This window comes from Physella acuta, unplaced genomic scaffold, assembly GCF_028476545.2.
Source record: "Physella acuta isolate Inbredline_101_S28 unplaced genomic scaffold, ASM2847654v3 ptg000607l, whole genome shotgun sequence".
Lineage (NCBI taxonomy): Eukaryota > Metazoa > Mollusca > Gastropoda > Physidae > Physella > Physella acuta.
Window position 1 is genome coordinate 1,318,387 of NW_026732126.1, and position 24,604 is coordinate 1,342,990.

The 24,604-nt window shown below is 34.9% G+C and overlaps 1 protein-coding gene across 3 annotated transcripts in view; it reads right to left on the reverse strand.

Moving 5' to 3' along the window:
- The window catches only part of LOC131947773 (von Willebrand factor D and EGF domain-containing protein), a 92,136-nt gene that overhangs the window by 55,095 nt on the left and 12,437 nt on the right, over positions 1 to 24,604 (reverse strand). For 2 of the 3 annotated variants that reach the window (XM_059309073.1, XM_059309074.1), the window contains exons 13-23: positions 24,465 to 24,585; positions 24,185 to 24,287; positions 23,989 to 24,067; positions 23,535 to 23,680; positions 23,133 to 23,215; positions 22,627 to 22,785; positions 21,255 to 21,444; positions 20,893 to 21,077; positions 20,418 to 20,645; positions 19,821 to 19,935; positions 17,726 to 19,606 (exon numbers count right to left, since the gene is read on the reverse strand). In XM_059309073.1, the coding sequence (XP_059165056.1) occupies positions 19,404 to 19,606; positions 19,821 to 19,935; positions 20,418 to 20,645; positions 20,893 to 21,077; positions 21,255 to 21,444; positions 22,627 to 22,785; positions 23,133 to 23,215; positions 23,535 to 23,680; positions 23,989 to 24,067; positions 24,185 to 24,287; positions 24,465 to 24,585 (1,612 nt within the window). In that variant the 3' untranslated portion in view covers positions 17,726 to 19,403. Of the gene's footprint in view, positions 1 to 17,725; positions 19,607 to 19,820; positions 19,936 to 20,417; positions 20,646 to 20,892; positions 21,078 to 21,254; positions 21,445 to 22,626; positions 22,786 to 23,132; positions 23,216 to 23,534; positions 23,681 to 23,988; positions 24,068 to 24,184; positions 24,288 to 24,464; positions 24,586 to 24,604 lie in introns of those variants that run through there. The other variant, XM_059309075.1, reaches the window with a different exon arrangement.

A 24,604-nucleotide genomic window follows, 5' to 3' on the forward strand; every position in this document is an offset into this window, starting at 1 on the left:
CCGTTTTGAAATCACCCTCTGTTTTTCCCATAAAATACAAAGATTATATAGGGAAATACGACTGGTCAGTTTTGACCCATTTAACGAATTTTCCCGAACATGGCGAGTTTTTTGTGACACCCCAAGGCGTTCTCCTACCACCTCACAAAATTTCAAGGGGGGTCGTCGGAGGAAATTTTTTTTCGTAATAGAGCTCATATAAAGAGAATTTCACTCGCGGTCACTTTTTAGCCCTCGTCGAGGGCTTTGAGTGAAACCGACAGTTTTCCCTAAAGGTCAAGCCATTTACCTAAGAGCATGCAAAAAATTAGCCACATGTAAAGACGGTAAGTGCCCTCAAATCCGTTTTGAAATCACCCTCTGTTTTTCCCATAAAATACAAAGATTATATAGGGAAATACGACTGGTCAGTTTTGACCCATTTAACGAATTTTCCCGGACATGGCGAGTTTTTTGTGACACCCCAAGGCGTTCTCCTACCACCTCACAAAATTTCAAGGGGGGTCGTCGGAGGAAATTTGTTTCGTAATATAGCCCATATAAGGCGCCGGTCAGTCGAGGTCAGTTTTGACCCCTTCTCCGTAGACTTTTCGGCCAACCGTCACCGGCCCTCGTGTTCTATCGCCCCAAGGCACCATCGTGCCAAATTTGACGCGCCTGCGGCGCCGGGAAGTGCCCTAACGGGCACTTGACCACTTTGCTTTATATATATAGATATATATATATATATATATATATATATATATATATATATATATATATATATATATATATAATTGTATATATATATATATATATATATATATATATATATATATATATATATATATATATATATATATACAATTATACAATTATACATACACACACATATATATATATATATATTTTTATATTATATTTTTATATTTATATGAGTGAAATTCTCTTTATATGAGCTCTATTACGAAAAAAAATTTCCTCCGACGACCCCCCTTGATATTTTGTGAGGTGGTAGAAGAACACCTAGGAGTTTCACAAAAAACCCGGCATATCTGGGAAAACTTCGTAAAGCGGTCAAAACTGACCAGTTGTATTTCCCTATATAATCTTTGTATTTTATGGGAAAAACAGAGGGTCATTTCAAGGCAGACTTTAGGGTACTTAAGCTCAGTATATCTGGCTAATGTTTTGCATGCTCCTAGGTCAATGGCTTGACCTTTAGGGAAAACTGTCGGTTACACTCAAAGCCCTCGACGAGGGCTAAAAAGTGACCGCGAGTGAAATTCTCTTTATATGAGCTCTATTACGAAAAAAAATTTCCTCCGACGACCCCCCTTGATATTTTGTGAGGTGGTAGAAGAACACCTAGGGGTTTCATAAAAAACTCGGCAATTCTGGGAAAACTTCGTAAAGCGGTCAAAACTGACCAGTTGTATTTCCCTATATAATCTTTGTATTTTATGGGAAAAACAGGGAAATTTTAACACAATTTTTAGGTTACTTAATGTCTGTACATCATGCTAAGTTTTTGCATACACTACTATAGATGACTAGGCCGTATGGAAAAACTGTTGGTCAGACTCAAAGCCCTCGACGAGGGCTAAAAGATGATCTTGAGTGAAATTCTCCTTATATGAGATATATATATATATATATATATATATATATATAAAAATAAATTGACGAACGATCCCCTTAATATTATGTGACGTCGTAGACCGACCATTGAGGGTAACAAAAAAACTTTATTCCCGTCGGAAACAGCCATTATAGTCGTTAAATATGTTCATATAACGTAATTTCTTATATAAGCAAACAATATAAGTAAACAATGACATACGTCATACGTTCAGTTTTCAAGGGAGGTAACGTTTTTAAAATTATTATTTTTCAAATAATTGTATACTATTTTAAACAGAAACAGAAAATGACGAAGTATAGCATTTGTTTTAGTACAAAATTAAGTTGTTAATTTAGTTAAGTATGCTAATTAAATAAATTAATTAATTTCTAAAGGCAATGTAATATAAACTATGAGATATACTGTTCATGAAACCTGTGTAGTTCTAATTCCATTTTAGTTATACATTGCGTACTTTCCAATAATATTTACGAATCTGCATGTAAATGACTAACAAAAACATTTTTTCTAAAGTTAGCATTACTGTTTAAATTAAACTTATTAAACTTATTAAAGCACTCCACACCCAATCCATCGCTAAATAATTAAGTATTCAAATTCTCAAATGCCTTTTAAAAACCTAAGCGAAGCTAGGCAGTATGCCTAGTATATATATATATATATATATATATATATATATATATATATATATATATATATATATATATATATATATATACTAGCTGCATCCCGTGCTCCGCCACGGTAAATCTTTTTAAAATATACCAACTTTGGAACAGAACAAAACAAACAAAAACACAACACAAACACAAACACAAACAAAACACAACCACAACCACAACACAACCACATTACAACCACAACACAATCACAACACAACCACAACCACAACCACAACACAACCACAAAACAACCACAACACAACCACAACCACAACACAACCACAACACAACCACAACCACAACCACAACACAACCACAACCACAACACACGGTAAATCTTTTTTAAATGTACCAAGTTGGGAACAGTACAAAACTATATACAACACAAACGAACGCAAAGAAAAAACAAAAACAAAAAAACAAACACAACACTCAACATTTCCACCCTCCCCCCCCCCCCCCTCTTGCTACGCCTCTGTTATAAAACCCCTAGCTTTTCCGCAAATAAATTAAAGGCAGTATTTAGAATATCCGTGTTTTACTGACCATATTGCACTTTATAAATTCATGCATTTTTTTCAGTACTTTTAAAAATTTACAATAAAGTTTCATGACTAAAACCATTGCGCACCTAATGAACGTGATGACTTAATATAGTAATGGAGAATAGTTGATTAAAAATTATAATTAGTAAACAATACATTCAGTGAATAAAATAAATAAAAGATAGCCTTTTATCAATCAATGCTAATAATAATATTCCAACAATAATGTACTCTTACACGTCTGCATAAATTGCATTCACAGTTTGCTAATTATATTATTCCAACAATTATTCCGTCTTGCAGATTTTGTATTCACATTTTTAGCGTGAGTTCAATTTATCTTTGAATTACCTCCATTGGCAAAATTACTAAGCAGTTTAATTAGATTTTTCTACCGTACTGTTATTATGTTATTAATATGTATCCACTTTTTCTGGGAATATTAACGAAAACGATATTTGACATTGATCCTTTTAATATGTTTTAGCAATGTGCGTGTATTTAATATTCTCTTTACGTTATGCAAAATTGTACAAACAGTGGAAATGATAAAATAGCTCTATGCCGTTATATAAACAAACCCTACTCTATTACTTATAATTAGACACTGCGGTGCACTGACATGCACAGCATGGTGCGATGGTTACTTTTATGGTTTCAAAATCTATAGCGATGACAGACTGACACACGCTCAGCCCGCTTATATTATAGATATATATATATATATACTAGCCGTCCCGGCCAGGCCCTGCTCTGGCTTCTGTGAAAAACCTTTCTGTTAAAGACCATTACATGTGTGTTTAGTAATCATCATAAACCCGGCATTGCCCACCCAAACCACAACCAACCAAACCCAAAACAACAAAACGCAAACATAACGCTAACACAATTACAAATACAAACGAAAACAAAAACCTAACAACAAACCCAACCACAACCACAAACACCAATACAAACACAAAGAAAAAACAAACAAAAAAGCAAACGAAAACAAAAACCTAACAACAAACCCAACCACAACCACAAACACCAATACCAACACAAAAAACAAGGAAAAAGCAAACGAAAACAAACCAAATCCAAACGCAAAACCAACCAAAAACACAAATACAAACCCAAACACAAACAAAAACGAAAAAAGAAAGAACAAAAACGAACCAAATCAAAACGCAACCACTAACGCAAACCCACCTAAACACAAAGAAAACACTAACGCGAACATAAACGCCCGGGGCGGAATCACCTGTTTTAGCTTAATGAACGACTATAGTACCCCAACTTATTCATAGTCTTTTGCACTCACTTAAACGAACGCGCCTGTTTCAATTTAATGAACAATTATAATACTCCAAGCTTATCCGTAAAATACCTACAACATTTGCACTTGATCAATCCCCGCTGATTATGTAATTATTATTTTTTTCCCAACACCAAAACAAAGTAATTAAAAAGTAAATTCTTTTCAACTAATGCAATGGTTTTATAAAGGGAAATAATTGTGTTTTGCCTAATTTATCAAAGGGAAGTAAGTGCTATAGGAATAAATAAAGACATAATTAGAATTTTTGTAAAAGATGATATTTTTTTTAAAACTTGTGTTTAATGAACATGCCGACAATTATTACTATCAGTTTGAAAAATGAAAATTATTTCCCAACACTTTCAACAGTAATTTTTTAACTCATAAATTTAGACTGTGAGCACGGTAAATATTCTAACACTTAAATCCATAGAAGTATGTCAACGACAAACATATGTATTTTTACATACAGAACTGAGCTTTATATATTAGATATATATATATATATATATATATATATATATATATATATATATATATATATATATATATATATATATATATATATATATGCATTTTAGTGTTTAAAAAAATTAAATTATAGTTTGTTTTAAAACTATTAGTACAATGTTTTAAAAATAATTCTTTATTCTTATTAACACAACACCATGTTCTTCTAAAATATTTGTTTAAAACACTGGTCTATATCGTACGACCTGTCCCTTCTTGCAGTTCTTCGTCGGCTTTCAGGCTCGCAAATAATTTCTCAACAGTTCAGCTGGCTACACCTGTTTATTCCCAAACATCTTCTCGTACAAGCCTAGATATTTCACCAACGAACGATGTTACAGAACAAAGCAATTTTCCTGACACATCAACATTCAATACAGAACACATTATAATCAGGACACATATTTTATTTTCTTTATAGTTCCACCAAGGTCTCCAGCCTTTACTACAGTACCACAGAATGGAGTCCCTGAAGGATCTTTTATAAATGTCAAGTGCAATGCTAATGTTGGCCGGCCAGGCAAGGGTTCGATAAAGTGGAGGTATTACAATAATGGAGCTGAGACTACCACAATCGTAAATGCACAAGTTACAGATACTCAGTGTATGTTATATTTGAATACTAATTGTTGCTTAACATTTAGTGTATGGTTTTATTTTGGTTTTGATGAAAGCTTTCAGAAGTAGAAAACTCGTTAAATGTATTTTTTTCGTTAACTTTAGTAACATTGCAAACACTGATGCGTGTTTAAAGAGATAATTTATATCTTCTGAAAATATTTGCTTCGTTGTATACAATCTCCAATAGATAAGTACTTGGTTAAAGATCGATTGGATCCATATTTACTTGTTTAATTGCTTATTTTGATTCAGCCATATTTTTTTTGGTCTAATTGACCATGTTGATGTGTTTGATTTGCCAAATCATCCCTTTTTTGTCTAGCGACCCTGATGTCAGGTGATGACCCCTGTACAGAACGCTGGGAGAGTAGAATAAGTCTAATGGCCGACAGAACCTTCCAGAACCTAAGCCTGGCCTGCTATGTTGTGAACACAGACTTCCCAGTGACACAACCTGGATGTACCAGTGATAACTTCTGTATTCAGACAGGTCCCATCTCCATATTTTGTAAGGATTTTTTAAACAAGCAATTTCATCGATATACTATAATAGACTTAGTGTAATCAGATACCATACTCAAACTATTTGAGGAAATGTGTAACCAGACGAATAAATACAAACACAATACATGTAACGGTATGGATTACAAGTAACTATTATAGGTAAAAGGGCGTGGCTTATGTTCTAACAGGCTGAGTTTAAACTGAGAAGCGATACAATGGCGATTACTAGTTGATGCCTCGTGCGCCGATGCGCTGGGTGAAGTGATGAGCACATATTAAATGCATTCAAGTTATGACCCTTATAACAACTCGTTCTGACTTAATATGTATTCAAGTTTTAAGTGAATCCACCTATAATTGCTCGATTACTGTGAGTTTGTATTCACACAATTTAATATATATATATATATATAATTGCTAACGTAAGACGATCTTGTACTGCCAGTTTACACAACTTGGTGAGAAAATATACTACAAAACATTTTCCGACTGGGATGAGGTCATTTGCTAAGTACCTTAAGTAAAACAAACCTCTTACTACAACAATACATTCGCCAAACACTTTTTTTACCTCCCTTTATCTTGAAACTGCCATGATTGTATAAAGTCGTTTGTTCACAAAGTTGATTAAACGTGAGGGGTCGGCGTGGTCGAGTCGGTAAAGCTCATGGTTGCTAAACCGAAAGGTCTCGAGTTCGAACCCTCGGGCAGATGAGGCTCGTTAGCTGGGGACAGCCATTCTTCTAGGAGAGGCAACTCCAAAATTAAACAACTGCTGCCTTGTAGTTTGTTCTTGGTTGGACAAAGGCTATGGAAGCAAATCCAAAAAGAAAAGAAGGCTGAAATCGGAGTCAATGGCCTCAATAGCGCATAACCAGTTGACACGTAACGCTTAATTGTGTTAGAGGCGTGGTCGAGTCGGCAAAAAGCTCATGGTTGATAAATTCGAACAAAAGTCTCGAGTTCAAACCCACTGGCAGATAAATCTCGATCCCCTTCACCACTAATAATTAAGAACGAAGAAGAAGAAGAAGAAGATTAAACGTGTACTTTTTTCTGAGTCAGCCGCTAGCATGTGGTTTCCGCAATGCCAAACACGACTACTCGAAGTTTGATGGGAGTTTCTTGAAGTTTTTGTATTTGTATAAATTATGAATCTGTTGCCACTGTTGTGTTCGTTAAAAATAAGTCAGTAAAAGGCAGTTTATTGCTGTTTATTGCAGTGGCGTAGCCAGGATCGTCTCAAGGGGGGTTCCAATTTTTACCCGGGGACAAACTTTCGATTTGCACCCCCCCCCCTCAAACTTTCGATTTGCACCCCCCCCCCATCAAACTTTCGATTTGCACCCCCCCCCCCCTCAAACTTTCGATTTACACACACCCCCCCCCCCCCCTCAAACTTTCGATTTGCACACACCCCCCCCCCCTCAAACTTTCGATTTGTACCCCCCCTCCAACTTTCGATTTGCACCCCCCCCCCTCATACTTTTTATATATACCGAGGGGTCTATGGGGGGGGAGTTATTACCCCCCCTAACCCCCCCCCCCCTCCTGCCTACGCCACTGGTTTATTGTTGTCAATATCAAATCTTTTATTTCAGCGAATAAAACTGATTATTGTTTCAAGTTGAAGTAGCAGGCATTTCTATTTAGTTCAAAATCGATTTTGAAATAAAAAGAATTTTTCTAAAAAAAGAATTGATTACATCCTTTTGTTAATTTAAACTTTAAACTACAAATATCACTATTTGGCTCAAACATTAAAAATATGCTGGCTATCTTCTCTCCTGTAATTTATTTTAATTGTGCAGACGGTGTATCTGACATTACAGTCAACAGTGCTCCCCAGTCTATGAGCTATGAAGGTGGTACAACAACACTCACCTGTTATGCTGATGGTAATCCTAAACCCAGCTAAACCTGGACTAAAAAAGGATGACGTGAGCAGGACATTAACTGGCATACAGGATGGAGATGTCTCTAAAATTGTTCTGGCTAATCTCAGACTAGACCTGGATGATGGCACATACAAGTAAGTTAAGTAAATTTTCTTCCATATGGTAAGTCCAAAAAGAAAATAGTAATTATTTTATTGTATGGTACAGCATGACCTTGTATTAAGGCAAGATCAACAGTTCTATTTTTTATTGTCGTGTTGAATTATTTAGTTTAGTCTAACTCCCTCCCGCAACCTAATACCTACGTATTCTATTCATTAGCTGCACAGCTTCGAATGTTGTAGTGGGTACACTATACACAATAAGCCGGGAGGTTAATGTGAATGTCGGTAAGCATGAATATATTTACATTGATCTATATACTACTAAAAGTCAAGTTTGTTTACATGTTTGAATATTTATTTGTTTGTTTGCCTGATCGAAAATTGTGATATGTTCGACTCTATCTGGAAAGCTGTAAAATGGTATGCAGGTAGAGAATAATTTTTTAATGCAGACAGACTGTTAATCACACATTTATTTAAAGACGTTAATTAATTTATTGATTTATTCCTACGCAGAATAACCCATTTTTTTTTAAAATGTTAAAACCTTGACTAAACTTTGTGGGAATAGTGACGTCACAGGTTTTTGTTTACTCTTTAGTACAATAAAATGGCGGCGTCTTTTGAAGAAAATTGTGTTCCCATTCAAAAGTTTAACGCGTTCTAAATCTAATTTTCTGTCGGTCATAACTTTAACAATACGTCCGTTTGCTGTATTTATTACGTCCCAACACTTATATCAATTTTCAACTGTCTTTTTCATTTAGTTTTACGATAAATTTCTCTAGATCTAAAGATCAGCTATCGAAGGAAATTTATGAATCTAGCCTAGATCTAGATCTAGATCTAGCCTAGATGTAGGTCACTAGGTTTCTATGTAAATTCTAGATCTAGACTTAATGTAAATTCTACATCTAGAATCTATTTCAGGCCTTAATTATTTTATATAAATCTTTGTTTGGCTTATTTAAGATAAAATTTAATTTGAAAGTTAGTACTACTAGACTTATTTTTAGATCTAGATCTAGAATCTATACGCCGTAAATCAAGTTGCATAAGGAGATACATAGTATAGTATAAAAATTCACTTGTGACGTCACGAGTAAATAGCTAAAATGGTAGCGTAGTCAGCTCTCATGCAGGAGGCACGGGTTCTAGACCAATATGTCAATGAAATTTTTTTTTTCAATTTTTTTTTTTAGATGTGAATGATAACGTTGCCTATCTGAACTTGGCAAGATACAGGGCAGGTGAAGTAGAGTTCATCTGTTTCTTTGTCCTAAGCATATGAAAGGATAGTGTGGTCAGATACATGCTCGGCTGGAATTGTTTTTTAAACGATAGAAACATGTTGTCTGAGACTTGGCAGGACACTGGGCAGGTGAAGTAGAGTTGAGTAGGTCACCTGTGACGTCAGTTTATGAAGGGATAGTCCGAAATCGGTGTTTTCGGTGTTTTTAAAAGATAAAAAACATATATTTGAATGTGGGGTCAGTTTTTTGTGACGATAAGTGACACTGCAGTAGCGTACCGAGGAGGGGGGGGGGGGGACGGTAGGGGAGGGGAGGCGGGGGGTGGGGAGGGGAGGCGGGGGGTGGGGGGGGAAGGGGAGGCGGGGGGTGGGGAGGGGGAAGGGGGGGGCATATGTTGGGGCGCCAAAATGGTTTGGAAAAATAAATTGATAGGTTGAGGGGGGTTCAAATCGAAAGTTTGAGTGGGGGGGGGGTGCACATCAAAAGTTTGAGGGGGGGGGGGTTTCAAATCGAAAACTTTGTCCCCGGGCGCCGGGAAGGGTCGCTATGCCTCTGAGTGACAGAAGTGATGTTTTTTGATGGATGACCCCCGAAACCCACAGTTCTCCAACGGATGACGGGTATTCTAGTTTGCTTTAAAAATTAGCAAAACGCAATGAATTTTCAATGTGATTGTTTTCGTTCCACCATTTCTATTCTGCCGCAAGTCATGTTGGTACGTGTACTAATAAATACTTACATAATAATATAATTAAAATCATAGTCACACTTAATTGTTTTTTTTTAATTTGTCTAGTGGCTACGACTACAACTTATCGTACAACAAAAACATCAACAGCCTCAGGTTTTTCCACCAATGTGACCAAAGCTGTGATAGCTGATACCAGTCAAACAAGTGAGTACATTTCTGTATTATTAGAAGTACTAAAAGTTTTTTAAGTCATGTTGGTAGGCCTACATGTTATAGTAAACACTTACATAATATTAAACGTTAAATTTCTAGTAATACGTGTTTGTGTTTTTGTAACTTTTCTAGTGGCTACGAGTACTGCCTCAGGGATCTCAACCAATGTCACCGCATATGTGATAGCTGATACCAGTCCAAGCAGTGAGTACTTTTCTGAATTGTTAGTGTTACTAAATGTTTTTGTAGTTTAGGAAACAGTGACTGCAATATGAAAATAACACTATTAGATTGTTTAGCTTTGTTAAGAGTAAAACATAGAAAAAGGTTTTACCATAAAATTATCGATTTTAATTAATGTATAATGTCTTGTAAATTTTAAAGTTATTCTATGGTGTTTGTGTGAGCGGGTGAATGGATTATTTTTTTATTATTTTATTTGTTGCGAATCTGGGAGTGCATGGTGGTCCAATGGGGAACGGCACGGAGTCCCCTTCCGCTCGAAGCGGTCAGTATAAATTGACAGCTCGGAGTGATTTTCTTCCTTTTTTGACCCTCGGCGAGATGTAGGTCGGGTCAGGTTTCTGCGTGGCGCACCGCACGCGTGGAGTGAGGTTGCTTGTGCAACTTGGCTGGGTGTTTTGTTATATATGAATTGTTTTGTTTGGTGTAAAAAGTTTGTTGTGTACGTATTGTGTTCTACGTAATGTATTGTACGTAGTGGTTTTACGTAGTGTTTTGTTTGGTGTGGACTTATGGATGTCGAGAATGGATGAAGGGAGGTTTCTGTGTGTCAGGGCCTGGACCATCCTAGACATCATAAGTCGGCGCAACACCAGCAAATGGTCAAACGTAATGTTTTGTTTGATGTAAAAAGTTTGTTTCGTTTGGTTCTGTTTTGTGTCAGTTTTTATCTATTCTTTTTTTATAACTTTTGGTTCCATGCAATAAATTTTATTAAATTGTTAAAAGTTTTTGTTTTATTTTAGTAGCTTATTATTTAGACTAAGGTTAGGGTTTAACCACTGTGGGTTCTACCACGGTTGCACTGACCGGACAGATTAGTTAGTTAAGCCTAGAAGGGTAGATTTAAGGTATCCCCCCCCCTAGCAGGGCTTACAAATTGGTAGCACGAGTGGGGTCAGTGCTTTAGTCTAGTTAAATTTTTGTTTTTTTGATAGGGCTAAGTGTAGCTTAGATAAATTTTTTGTTTTGATAGGCCCTTTTTGGAACCATATGTGTTTAGTTTGTGTGTAGTGTAGGGATTGTTTGTTGTTTAAATACCCAGTCAGGTTGGCGGAGAGATGTGCATTGGTGAGCCTCTAGTGTGCTAGGCGGGACAAGGCGCGGTGTGTGGCGCGTGATCTGGTGTGTGAGGCAGACCTACCAGCGAGAGGCCTACAGCGAAAACCCCTTGACCCACAAAGAGGGCTACTGGACACCCGCCCCACAGGTGTGTCGAAGCGGAGGCACGATCGCTGGGGGCGGGCAACAGCACGAGAGCCAGTGGGGCAAGGCGGTTGCGTCACCACCTGGCCCAACCAAGCGGACGCTCCCCACCAACGAGAGGCCAGTGACGTCAATTCCTTGACCCACAAAGAGGGCTACTGGACACCCGCCCCACAGGTGTGTCGAAGCGGAGGCACGATCATTGGGGGCGGGTAACAGTCGGAGAGCCAGTGGGTCAAGGCGGTTGCATCATCTCCGGACCAAACAAGCGGACGTTTTACCGGTGGTCTTACGCTGAGGCCAGAACCAGAACACGGTGTGTTGTGTAGTGGACCCAGGTGGACGGGATGGACAGGCAATGTGTGCCATTAGTAGCGGGCGGGTCTAGCCTGACCCTCCCCCCTTGTCCTTCCGGATGAACGACCGACAGGGCTAGTAGCGCGGATCAGCCCTCAGTAAAGGGAACACTATCTTGGTGCCTTGAGTTTTTTTTAGGGAACACAGAGACGCAAGATTAATGTTATTGTAAATTGTTTCTTTTTTTTTGCATTCAAGCTTATAGGCTTGGTGTAAGAGATGGGTGCATTTTTTATTTTAAGATTGTTATATGCATTTTTTTGTCTTACAGGGACTGTAAGATTTTTAAAAGGGGTGAATGTGAGCGGGTGAATGGATTATTTTTTTATTATTTTATTTGTTGCGAATCTGGGAGTGCATGGTGGTCCAATGGGGAACGGCACGGAGTCCCCTTCCGCTCGAAGCGGTCAGTATAAATTGACCGCTCGGAGTGATTTTCTTCCTTTTTTGACCCTCGGCGAGATGTAGGTCGGGTCAGGTTTCTGCGTGGCGCACCGCACGCGTGGAGTGAGGTTGCTTGTGCAACTTGGCTGGGTGTTTTGTTATATATGAATTGTTTTGTTTGGTGTAAAAAGTTTGTTGTGTACGTATTGTGTTCTACGTAATGTATTGTACGTAGTGGTTTTACGTAGTGTTTTGTTTGGTGTGGACTTATGGATGTCGAGAATGGATGAAGGGAGGTTTCTGTGTGTCAGGGCCTGGACCATCCTAGACATCATAAGTCGGCGCAACACCAGCAAATGGTCAAACGTAATGTTTTGTTTGATGTAAAAAGTTTGTTTCGTTTGGTTCTGTTTTGTGTCAGTTTTTATCTATTCTTTTTTTATAACTTTTGGTTCCATGCAATAAATTTTATTAAATTGTTAAAAGTTTTTGTTTTATTTTAGTAGCTTATTATTTAGACTAAGGTTAGGGTTTAACCACTGTGGGTTCTACCACGGTTGCACTGACCGGACAGATTAGTTAGTTAAGCCTAGAAGGGTAGAATTAAGGTATCCCCCCCCCTAGCAGGGCTTACATTTGTGATTTGATAAATACGCATATCTTAAAAATAAGCTAACGACCGGTCTAAAAAGGAATGTAGATTAGTTAGTGTATTTTGGTTTAAAAGTGTTGATAAAAAATTGTTAAATGTGAATCTTTTATTAAACTTTTTGAACATTATATTTGTCTCAGGTGATCAATTTCGGCATAATCATAGGCACTATAGCGGCACTTTTTGTGATTGTTTTAGTCTTATTCATTGTGTGGTATTGCATTAAAAAAGAAAGGTAGGTAGCTGGCTAAAAGATATTTCAATTGCTTTTACACATATACGCCACTTATAATTTATTTTTCATCAAAGACTTTATTTCCGATAACTTTTGCATCATTTCATTTAGGTGGACGTAAAGTTCTTAAATAACTTTGACTTCGATTTATGCCAACTTTTGATTTAGAGAAACACACTTCCATTTTTTATTAACTTATTTTCTTAACTTTGTTTTATATTTTAGGTAAATGAATAAAAGAATAATTTCCAACCAAGAACACACAAAAACCGTAAACGATTAAGGAGTATTACTATTATCCTTTAAAGAACTAAACATGTGACAGGATAGAAAGTCAAACAAGACATCTGTTTATAGGGGAACATTTCTGAATCGAAGGACAATAATCGGATTTGAATACATAGCCTCCAAAAAACATTTTCATAATGACAACTTAAAATAGCAGCAATCCTAGACTTTTAATGTTTAACGGTTGTTGTTTTTTTTCATTAGAATGAATGACTGTTACATGTAGATCGTAAAGAAAAATTTATACATTAAAATATTGCTTTTATAGATATGTATCTATACATTTACAATACTGATTTCTTGTGTAATATGCTCTTTTTAATCGTAGGCTCAATTACCTTATGTACATCTAGTAGATCATATGGTTATATTGTTAACATGTATAGAAATGAATTAATTTATATGTGTCATTGGGATTGCAGGAAAGGTGTATTAATTTTTTTTTTATAAATTCGGATGATCTCTAAAATGTTTACTTTTAAAACCACATAATATCTGAGTGAATATTATAAAAACATGTGACACTTTAATGTAGGTGGTGTAAAACGTGCCAGAATATTGCTCAAAGCCGCTGCAATTTGGACAAAAAATAAATAGTCTAAAGTTACCTACCCAACTTGTGCTACGTTTAGTGGGATCCCAATGTCTAACGAAGAATTTTGTTTTGTTATCATTTACTGAAGTAAGAGCCGGATTAAACAATTTATTATTCTTGTTGTAATTAAAAAGAAAAATAAGTTTACCAATACCTTCATTACATTCCTTACGTTATTTTATTGATTGTCTTATTTAATGCACTTTTGTGCAGCGACACCTATGTTTGACAGAGCTGCCTAGTTTTTATTCTATGTCCTCGTTAATAAACTTCATTAACGTTCGAAAACAAATAAAAATAACCAGCTCGTTATTAATGAAATTGTTGTTTTTTTTTTTTCAAATTTTCACAAACGATGAATTTATCCGATTTGTTAAAGCAATAATTGAGATTTGAATTTTTTTAAAAATATTTTTTAAGTGTTTCAGCGGATCAGCATGAGAACAAATTATACGATAAATAATTATAAAATACTATTTTAAAAAGTAAACACTATCTATATATATATTTCACTTCCTGGAGACCATAGAAAACACTAAGCTGTAAGCGCTCCTAGCAGCCCTCTCTCTTCCTCTCTAGGCATATCCCTACCACCCCCACCCCCAAATGGTCTGGTGAGCTGTGGTTCACGCTAAATGTTTACATTCGTAGGGCCGGGTTTAATGACGGCTATTAGGGTCAGATAATTTAGTTTGAAACGATTTTAAACTTAGAGGAGGTAACTTAGAGAGGTTGCTTTCACGGGGGGGGGGGGGTGTAGGGTAGGGTTGGGGGAAAAGAGGGTGGGGGGGGGGGTTATCGTCCTTAACAAGCTACTGATCGTGTTTTAAGGAAAATATTTTCAGTGGCAGCATTGTTACAGTCGAATTCACAAATTACGAATTACCGAAAAGTGGAAAATAAAACAACTTCTTCTTCTTCGTTCTTAATTATTAGTGTTGAAGGGGATCGAGATTTATCTGCCAGTGGGGTTGAACTCGAGACTGTTCGAATTTATCAACCATGAGCTTTTTGCCGACTCGACCACGCCTCCAACACAATTAAGATTTACATGTCAACTGGTTATGCGCCATTGATGCCATTGACTCCGATTTCAGCCTGCTTTTCTTTTTGGATTTGCTTCCATAGCCTTTGTCCAACCAAGAACAAACTACAAGGCAGCAGTTGTTTAATTTTGGAGTTGTCTCTCCTAGAAGAGTGGCTGTCCCCAGCTAACAAGCCTCATCTGCCCGAGGGTTCGAACTCGAGACTTTTCGGTTTAGCAACCATGAGCTTTTACCGACTCGATCACGCCGACCCCAATAAAACAACTAAATAGCGGCATATGATACGCCGCGGGTCGGCTCGTAAAATATAATTATATTATAGTAAAGTGATAAAAATGTATTTGCACCTAGCGATCAATTGCGCATATAAAGTACAGTTCATAAGTTTCTTGACCTCAGCATATGAAGGGAAAGCACTTTGCCCACCCGACTCACTTTCCTACCTACTAGAACCCGGATTCGAGACATTCGTGTTAGCAGCCTAGCGTTCTACCGCTTAGGCTACCCCGTCCAATATATCAAATATAAAAACATTTGTTTTTAAATAGTATTGTGTCGACCACGTTTGCAAAAAAAAAAAAAAAAATCGCAAAAAAATGTATGATTGTTGGTCGTCTAATCTGGTTTTCCTTTATTTGATAAATAGATAAAGGAAATGGATAATTCGTACCCCAAGAAAAATAATTATTGTAAAAAAAAAATTCAAGCCGTGGATGGGGTGGGGCAGTGTATTTTTGATGTAGAAAGTTGTGCTGTGTTGATTGGTGTACTGCGAGTGTCGTGTGTGTAGTAATGTAGGTTCAGTTATATGGGTAATTATTGGTGTGTGTTATGCGATAAGAGGTTGGTTGTGGATTTATGAGATTAGTGTTGTGAGGTGTGGTTAGTCTTCTGGAATGTGGATTTTAATGTGGTTCATGTTTCGTGTAGAGGTGTTATGGTGTCTTTGTTCTGGAGCAGGAAGGTGTATGAATTTGTCTACTGCGTGTGTTTTATGTCTAGTGACGTTGTGCGTGTATGGTGAGTAGTGTGTAGGCATGTGAGGTTTAATTGTTATTTTTAATGGTTTTTGCCTCGGCCACTCCAGGTACAACAGTCAGAAGTTGGGTATCTATTCAAGTAAACATCCTCCGTAACACAGTTCGCGTGAAGGTTACTTCGACACTGTGTCCAGAAAAACACGGAAGCGCCCACCCCAAAACCTAGCTGTTTGTCCTCGGGGGGGGGGGGGGGGCGTGGCTAATTAATCTCTGATGATACTCAAGGGATTGATTATACGCGGACTTAAGAAAAACATTTATTTATTTTTCATTTACCAAAACACGAACCTCATGAAGTTTGGTAATAACTGGTACTATTTTCCTCATTTCCTGTTTATTGATTGCCAAGCATCCAGATATATACTGTAATAACGTTCAGCACGGTAAGATTTTTTAATTTAAAAATGTTCATACTACTGAATTAAAATATGTTATACATGAACGTAAATTATTTCCAAGCGTAGCCTAGATTTTGATTTGTTTTCGGTTTAATATTGGAGGCTTTTTGAAAATCTCGTCAATCAAATAACGTTTATGTTTAGAAATCGCTTTGGTTTTTAATAAGTCTAAAACGAGGATTTTTTTAAACCAGCTTTTATTTAACAAGATTCGTTATGCTTTTACCATAATTTGTCAAAAGTTAAGATCGAAATTTCAACCAATTCTACCGAAACAATTGGTTTCCAACTTAGGTAGGTCAAGACTCAAAATAAAATGCAATGTGACTTGACATTTGACATAATTAAATGTGTAAGTAATTTTTAAATAATAAATTAAAACTTGCGATACAACGTAGGCTATTAATTATTAATGTTATTAACACTATTCGGCGCGTTTATTTGGTGCGCAAATATTTTTAGCCACACTTAAAAGTATCACAACAAAATGTTTAAATAAAAAACTTGGGGTAAGTTTTTTATATGCATTAAATAAAGGGAGAAAATAACAAGAATTTCTTTAATATAATTAACTGTTCACGAGATCTAAATAAATTTGGTATCCAGGATCTTAAAATCTCGAGTTATTGACATGGCAGCATATAAAAAAAATTAAAATCTGTTTGGCGTACCTATTTTATAAATCTAAAATCTATATTTAAAAATGCTATTTTGAAAAATTCGGCGTTTTACACAATTTACACCTTACTGAGTCGGAAAAACTTAGTTTTGCAATCTTGTCTTTATGTGTGTGTGTGAATACGCCAACTTCAGCACCGTTTCAGTTAGATGAAATTTCATAAATAAGTATAAATCGTATAATTAAAACTACTTTAATTTTTTTGGTGACATCTGATATCCGGAAGTGGTTTTTTACTCTATTCCCGTTATCTAAAATACCGATAACTTCTTTGCCGTTTCTATTAGGTAGACGAAATTAGATATTATTCGCTGCGTTTTGTCAATTAATGACGGAATTGGTAGTTTACCATGTTATCTTGTCAACACGAGACATCAACCATGTTTCAATACATTATTTTTATATTAAATGAACAATAAAACAGAATAAGTCTGGCAAATTTAGTACATGTTTATTACTGTAAACAAATTTGGAGAAAAAAAATCCAAGATTTATATGTAGTTTTTCCATGTATAAAAAAACAACATGAAATTTCACTTCCCATCTCATGGGTTAACAATTTGAAAACTTTCTGGAATTACATTAAAAAAATAAATTTAAACAAGAATTCTATTTAAAAAAGCGGGGGTGATCTCCCCTAAACTTTCTCAAGCATTCTTATATAACACTAAGGGGGGGGGGGGGGGGGGGTGGAAACTCCAGTACAATCAGGATATAGACATTTTTACAATCTTTTATTTAACTTGGCTCCTCTGTCTGTGTGTCTATCTGTCTGTTGTGCATTGTACATCGTGGATAGAAATTGCCGAGCGAAATTTTTAACTTGGCACGTGGGTCAAAAACCGATGACAATGCAATCTGACATCAAATTTGACTTTATGTGATGCCTAATTAGTTTTTTACAAATTAATTAAAACTTTTCATATAAAGTACTTTTTACCGCGCTATTATAAGCGCATTTTCATGTTCATTAAAAAGTATTAAAAAGTTTAAAATAATGAAAAAAAATTGCATAAAAAAACGTTATAATAACAAGCGTGTATGTATAATGCACTAAAAACATTGTCTTAGAAATACGAATGAGGAGATGGAGTTAGCTGGGTCACGTCCTTCGCGTGAACAGAAGACTCCCGAACATAGCGCTGAAATGGACTCTGGGAACATGGAGGAGAGAGATGAAAAAAAGAAGTGCAGGCTACTGGCAAGACCTGGCGTGAACTGAAGTGGCTCGCCCAGATGGAATGGAATGCCCTATACTCCAGGAGTGACTAGGATTAAGCAAGTAACAACCAGACGGTGCCATTTTTTATTCCCTCAAATATGCCAGAGAAAAAGCTTAAGTTTTCTAACAACATTGAAAAATATGACAAGCCATGGGTTCTTCTGAGGAACTGAGCTTGTACACAACATTGATGTATGAAGTTTTAAAATTTCAAGGGTTTATTCTAGTACGTCAATGACTTGTAGTTTTTCAAAAGGCACACAGAAAATGAAATAAATGCATACATTTCCATTATGGCTAAAAATACCAGAAAATAACATGTATCTATTATGTTAAAAATATAAAATTTTAAGGCAGATAAAAAACACTGAAAGTTGAGAAAAAACATTTAACATACCAAGCCACAACCATTTATCACTTGTGTAAATTTATTATATTAAATGTAGGCAAAGTTTTATATAAAAATATATTTTAAAATTAAATTTTAAAAGTTTAGATTTTAAATAAACAGCATAATGTTGACCACAAAGGTATATAGAGGAATGTTTTAGAATAGTTCAACACGTTAAGTTTTTTCATAGATTTCCACTAAATAAAAATCTTTTAAAGCAATTATTTTACCAGAAGTAAATCTCCAGTAAACATTCAAGTTAGCCATTTTACAGTCCCACAAAAAAAAATATTATATTCAAATAAGGCATTGTTTAAATATGGCATTTTATAACAATAAAGCAATCTATTTTGTTGTATAAAAGGATGTATAATGTAATAACAGCCCACAAATACCAAAAACCCATGTAGCTATACTCATCACTAAAGTCAAAGATTCAAACTGAGTGCCATAAACATTAAAAAAATACAAACAAAAAAATACAACCTAAATACATAATCTCTGTTTAAAAAAAGACTAGTCCAGAAGAAGACATTTTACATTCAAGACAATATCAAGAAGGTTATTTTTAGATTTTTAAATGAGTATGTAATTTATGGATTCTGATAATTGCTATCAGAAATGTCAATGAATTGTTTGTAGGTGATTGATAAAAATGCACCAAGCTGCTTTATTTAGTGTGTTAAGTTCTAGTGAACAGGTTTCTGAATGCCTGGCTCTGGTATGTGAGACCCTAGATTTTTTAAATCTTTTCTTCAGAGGCCTCTGTGTCTTTGAGAGAGACCTTCACGTACTGATCACTTACTGCTGTTGTCTCTGTGCTCCAGGTGAAACATTTCTTTCTCCTATAAACGTAGTACACAGCAATGACAACAGCCAACACAATCAGAACAGAGAACACTGTGATCAGGATGATTGCTGTTTTAGAAAGGCTGTCACTGCAATCTAAAAGAAGAAAAAAATCATATTAAAAATTATTTGTTTTGATGCACTATTTGTTTTTCGAATACATATAAAAAAAATAACATTGATCTGTGTTAGTTTTGTATCATTTTTAAAATAAAATTAAGTTTTTAAAATAATTTAAAACCTAAATATGGGATACTGTTTATGAGACACTATCATATATACAAGCATGATAAGACCATGCCACATATACCAGTTTTTCTAGTCCATATGTGTATGTTACTGTTGGCATCACAGATGTTACAAGAATCATCAGGGTCTTCTTCATTTTGAAAATAACATTGTCCATCTATTGCACATGTGCTGTTCTGTTATAAAAAGAAATGTAACAATTTGTCAACATAATGTTTGTTTTACAGATATAAGTGGTAAACTAATAAGACGCGTATTATTTCAGTTAATTTTACTTTTAAAAAAGTATTCACTATAATAATAAATATATTTATGGCAATTGACATAAAACTTTAATATCTTTCAGAATTTTTAATGATAATTACACCTGATTTTATCATTTAAAAAAGAATAAATGCAGAATATATGAAATAGCTGGGAAATTGAAAAACGTATTTTTGTATCATGGCCCTCATAAGTTTATAAAAAATATTTTCAAGCGAAAAAGTTTATTCTTTAAAGAACTAACATATCTATGAGTAATTTATAGATAAAGAATAGTTTTCTCAAAATTTCTGAATACTTTTTTGTTATGACAATTTCTTTAATTTTCATTTCTTTCCAAGCTGTTCATGAATTCATATTCTTACAAGGGGAAGTAATTTAATTTTTAACTTACTGCTACAGTACAATGCACATCAGTTTTGTTGTCATTGATGACACAAGTCTGACAGCTGGAGTTGTGGACAACATGAAGGTAAACATTTTCACTCTGACGGACGCCATCGTTTGTGACGGTGATGTAGGCACTGCGTCGTGTAGGGAGTGTACATCTAACTTGGTACATGCTGATGTACTCTGCTCTCACTACAGCACTGCTCTCTGTTTTTCTTGCTGTTGTGTCAATCTGTTCAAGTACAACAAACATGTGCAGAGAATACAGCAGAAATACAACAGGTAGCTAAATAACTAACAGCATATTGTTTTGTAATAACGAAAAAGATCTAGCTGTCTTAAATATCTTTAATAAATAAAACCTCGAGAAATCTAACAGATCTATATTTTAATGAAAATTACTAATAATAGGTTTGTAAAATTAAAAATTTAAAACTAGAAAAATATTTAAAATAAATGGAATGCAGTATTTTTCTTACTGAGGCAAAGTTTAATTTGCAAGAGAACTTTTCTGATGAGCTGAAGTAATCTCCAGATAGTAACACAGTCTTACAATTTGTTTCTTCTATGTCACAAGTTTTTTCTGCTCCAAAAATATATGGTACAGTATCTGGTCCAAACTGGCAACTTTCTCCAAAATAGCCGTTCTCACATTTACAAAACACTGGAAATGTTTCATAACATTTTCTTGAAGGTGATACAAAGTGTTATGAGAAATAAAAAAAATATTTTCATATTTTAGTTAATAAAAGTTAGAAACTAATTAAATAAATAGAATATTAGAAGTAAATTTCAGCTAACCAGTAAAAAAAAATGTCAACTACAGATAAAGAAAACTTACAGTTGACACAATGTCCGTTGTCCCCACAGTCCCTGACACACAGCTGGGTGACAATGGCTTGAGGAAATACAGGTTCACCAGGTGTGTCACCTTCACCTGTCCATGAACTTTGGTTTTGTTCAGCTCGTGTGATACACTCCTCTGCCAGGTTGCTTACATGTGACACAGCCCAATCAAACAGTCCTGTGCTCTGTTGTTGATGAAATTTTTTAATTTATAACATTTTTAAACTGCTAGAACTAACATGTGACACAGCCCAATCAAATAGTTCTGTGCTCTGTTGTTGATGAAATTTTTTAATTTAGAACATTTTTAAACTGCTAGAACTAACATGGGACACAGCCCAATCAAACAGTCCTATGCTCTGTTGTTGATGAAATTTTATTTTATAACATTTTTAAACTGCTAGAACTAACATGGGACACAGCCCAATCAAACAGTAATATGCTCTGTTGTTTAGGAAATTTTAATTGATAACATTTTTAAACTGCTAGAACTAACACGTGACACAGCCCAATCAAACAGTCCTGTGCTCTGTTGTTTATAAAAAAAAAAAATTATTTTAATATAACATTTTTAAACTGCTAGAACTAACATGTGACACAGCCCAATCAAACAGTCCTGTGCTCTGTTGTTGATGAAATTTTAATTTATATCACTTTTTAAACTGCCAGAACTAACATGTGTCTTGGGAATGAATGGGAAAAATGGGTGGTGATGAGAACCAAAATGAATGTTAAAGTATTTAGTGCCAAGTTAGGCTGTCAGTCAGGTTTAGCAACAGTGGATATTAAGCCATTGACATGAGGTTTTCCAGTTGCAAGTCTGGACATGTCTCCAAATGCACACAGTGGTATCCCACCTTTCTTGCCCCCTTCTATATCCCACCTTTTATGCCCACCATTCTTGTGTCATCTTTCATGTACGTCTCCTTGTTTTTCTTAGTATTTGAAAATGTGTTTTTACAACTTATAACTACTAACCTAAATTTGATAATTATTTTTACAAAATTTAAACAACTATAATTTTAAAAGTTTCAAAAACTGATAGACTGCACTTGCATCTGTTTCATAGTCTACAGTAAAAGAATTAAGAAAGATAGTCATCATCCATCATTATCTTCATAATTTGTGTGCCTATTAAAATCAGGTAAGTAAATACCTAGTATTTGCGCCTACAGTGCAGTGAACATACTCAAATATACAGCCCCCCACCATATAACATCCTCTACCTTAAGACTATTAATTCACTATACAAATAACTCATCTCTCATCGCCAATTATCATATTATAACAAGTATCTGAGACTGGAGTGTGTTAACACAACAAATCTAAAACTAACTTATTTCTCACACAAACAATGCCAGGCTTACCATTAGATCATAAGCACATTCAGACACACTTTGTGTAACTCTTTCTTTAGAGAGCTGCTCAGTGCATGCTTTAACCACTGCACTAGACTCCAGGTAACCAGAACAGTTTAGCTGGGCTTCAGTCAATGTCATCTTTGTTGGGCTTGGATTTGGTACAGACTGGGTGAGACAATTCAATGTAGTTACACATTATGGTGATGATCAACAATTATGTTGTAAATTTGAAAAAAATAATTCAAAGCATCAATATCTAAAATAAAATTTGACTTCATTACGTCCCGTTATTAGCTGAATTTTTTTTGAGATATCTAATTGTCAATTTCAATTGAAGAGTTAAAGAATAGGCTGATCGTATTCCGGGAAGTAATGTGATGAAATTTGAATCTAAAACTAATTTTGTTTTGTACTGGTAAAATAAAATTAACTTAAAATTAAGTTTTATAGGAACTAATTTGCTTAAATTAAAATTTGTGTTGTCTAGTTTGTTATTGTTTCTAAAGACTTACTGCCTGTCTTTTTCTCCTTGTCAGTTGTTTACATGTGGTCTCAGAATTCTTAAAAACTGGGATCTTCTTAGTTATTTCATTGGCTGTGATGAAGAAATAATAACAGGAAAGAAGTTATTCTACAAAATACAACTAAAGATATTCCTAAAATAATGTAGAGTGTTTTATTTAAATGTAAATAGTTGTTGTAACTGATTGTCATTAGAAATTTTACTTTCTTCATTAGAATGTCATATAAGGTGTACACAATTTTTTTATAAAGATTTTAGTTCTTAACATGTACCAACCAATATTTTCTAAAGCCAATTCTTTCTTACAATTAGATGTTAATCAACATTACACATCCCAATTATTTTCTTATAATCAGACAGAAATCATTATAACACAGTAAACTTTTCTTACAATCAACATCTGACGATGAGCACCGAAACACATCCACATCTGAGCTGAGAACTGGATGAGAATCTCCAGTACAGCTACTGTAGGCAGACTGGACAGCTGAATCATTGGACAGGACACTCACACCACAGAAAATTGTTTTTGTAGCCCTGGTAAATAAAAACAACATTTTAATACAAATTTTTAAAAATTTCTAACTGTACAAATACCCTGACATAAAACATGGTTCACTCAGAAGTGTAATTCATGCTCAGTGTTTTCAATCAAGTAAACTAACAATGAAATGTCTTACTGGCAGCACATAAAAAAATAATTCTAACTTCATTTTCAAGAATTTTATTTATTAAGTTCATATTTAAAAATAAAGTAAAATAAAATATAAGTAAAATTAAATCAAAGATGAAAAAATTAAAAATGTGTATGTTAAAAAGAAAACTACTCTCTGATTTCCACTCACTTCCACTTGATGTTAAAGTTGTCTACTGAAAGATTATCTACATCATCATCTTTAACACCATTAAAATTTCCACACATGCCTAATCAATGTAAAAAAAGATGAATATAAGTAGCATAAAATAAAATTAGATGCAAAAAATAGAATAATTTTAAATGAGGTGTACAATAAAAATACAAAATGTAAAATTGTGAATTACCTTCTACCATTTTAAAATCTGCGGGTGAAGCTGTGATAAAAACATTCATGAAGGTAGCCTGACTGGGCATGACAGTTACAACTGTTCCAGTAGGGAGCTGGACCTATCATCAGGAAATAGAGGATTTTGTCTCTATAGACATTTTTATCCTTAATTTATAAAACAGGATGAAAAAAAAATAGTGTTGGAGAATATTAAGAATGAAGTAAATTATCACCAGTAAATTATAATTTACAATGTAAATGTTCAGTAATAGATCAAATTAATTATTATAGCCTACTTCATATTGCTGGCCGCCACCCAGTTGTCTAACTTTAGTGCCAGGAGTTAACTCCCCATCAGAAAAAATCTTTATGTCCATGGCTGTTGCATCCTGTCTGACAGTCTTTGCATCACAGGAGCTGTAATATGAGATCAAAG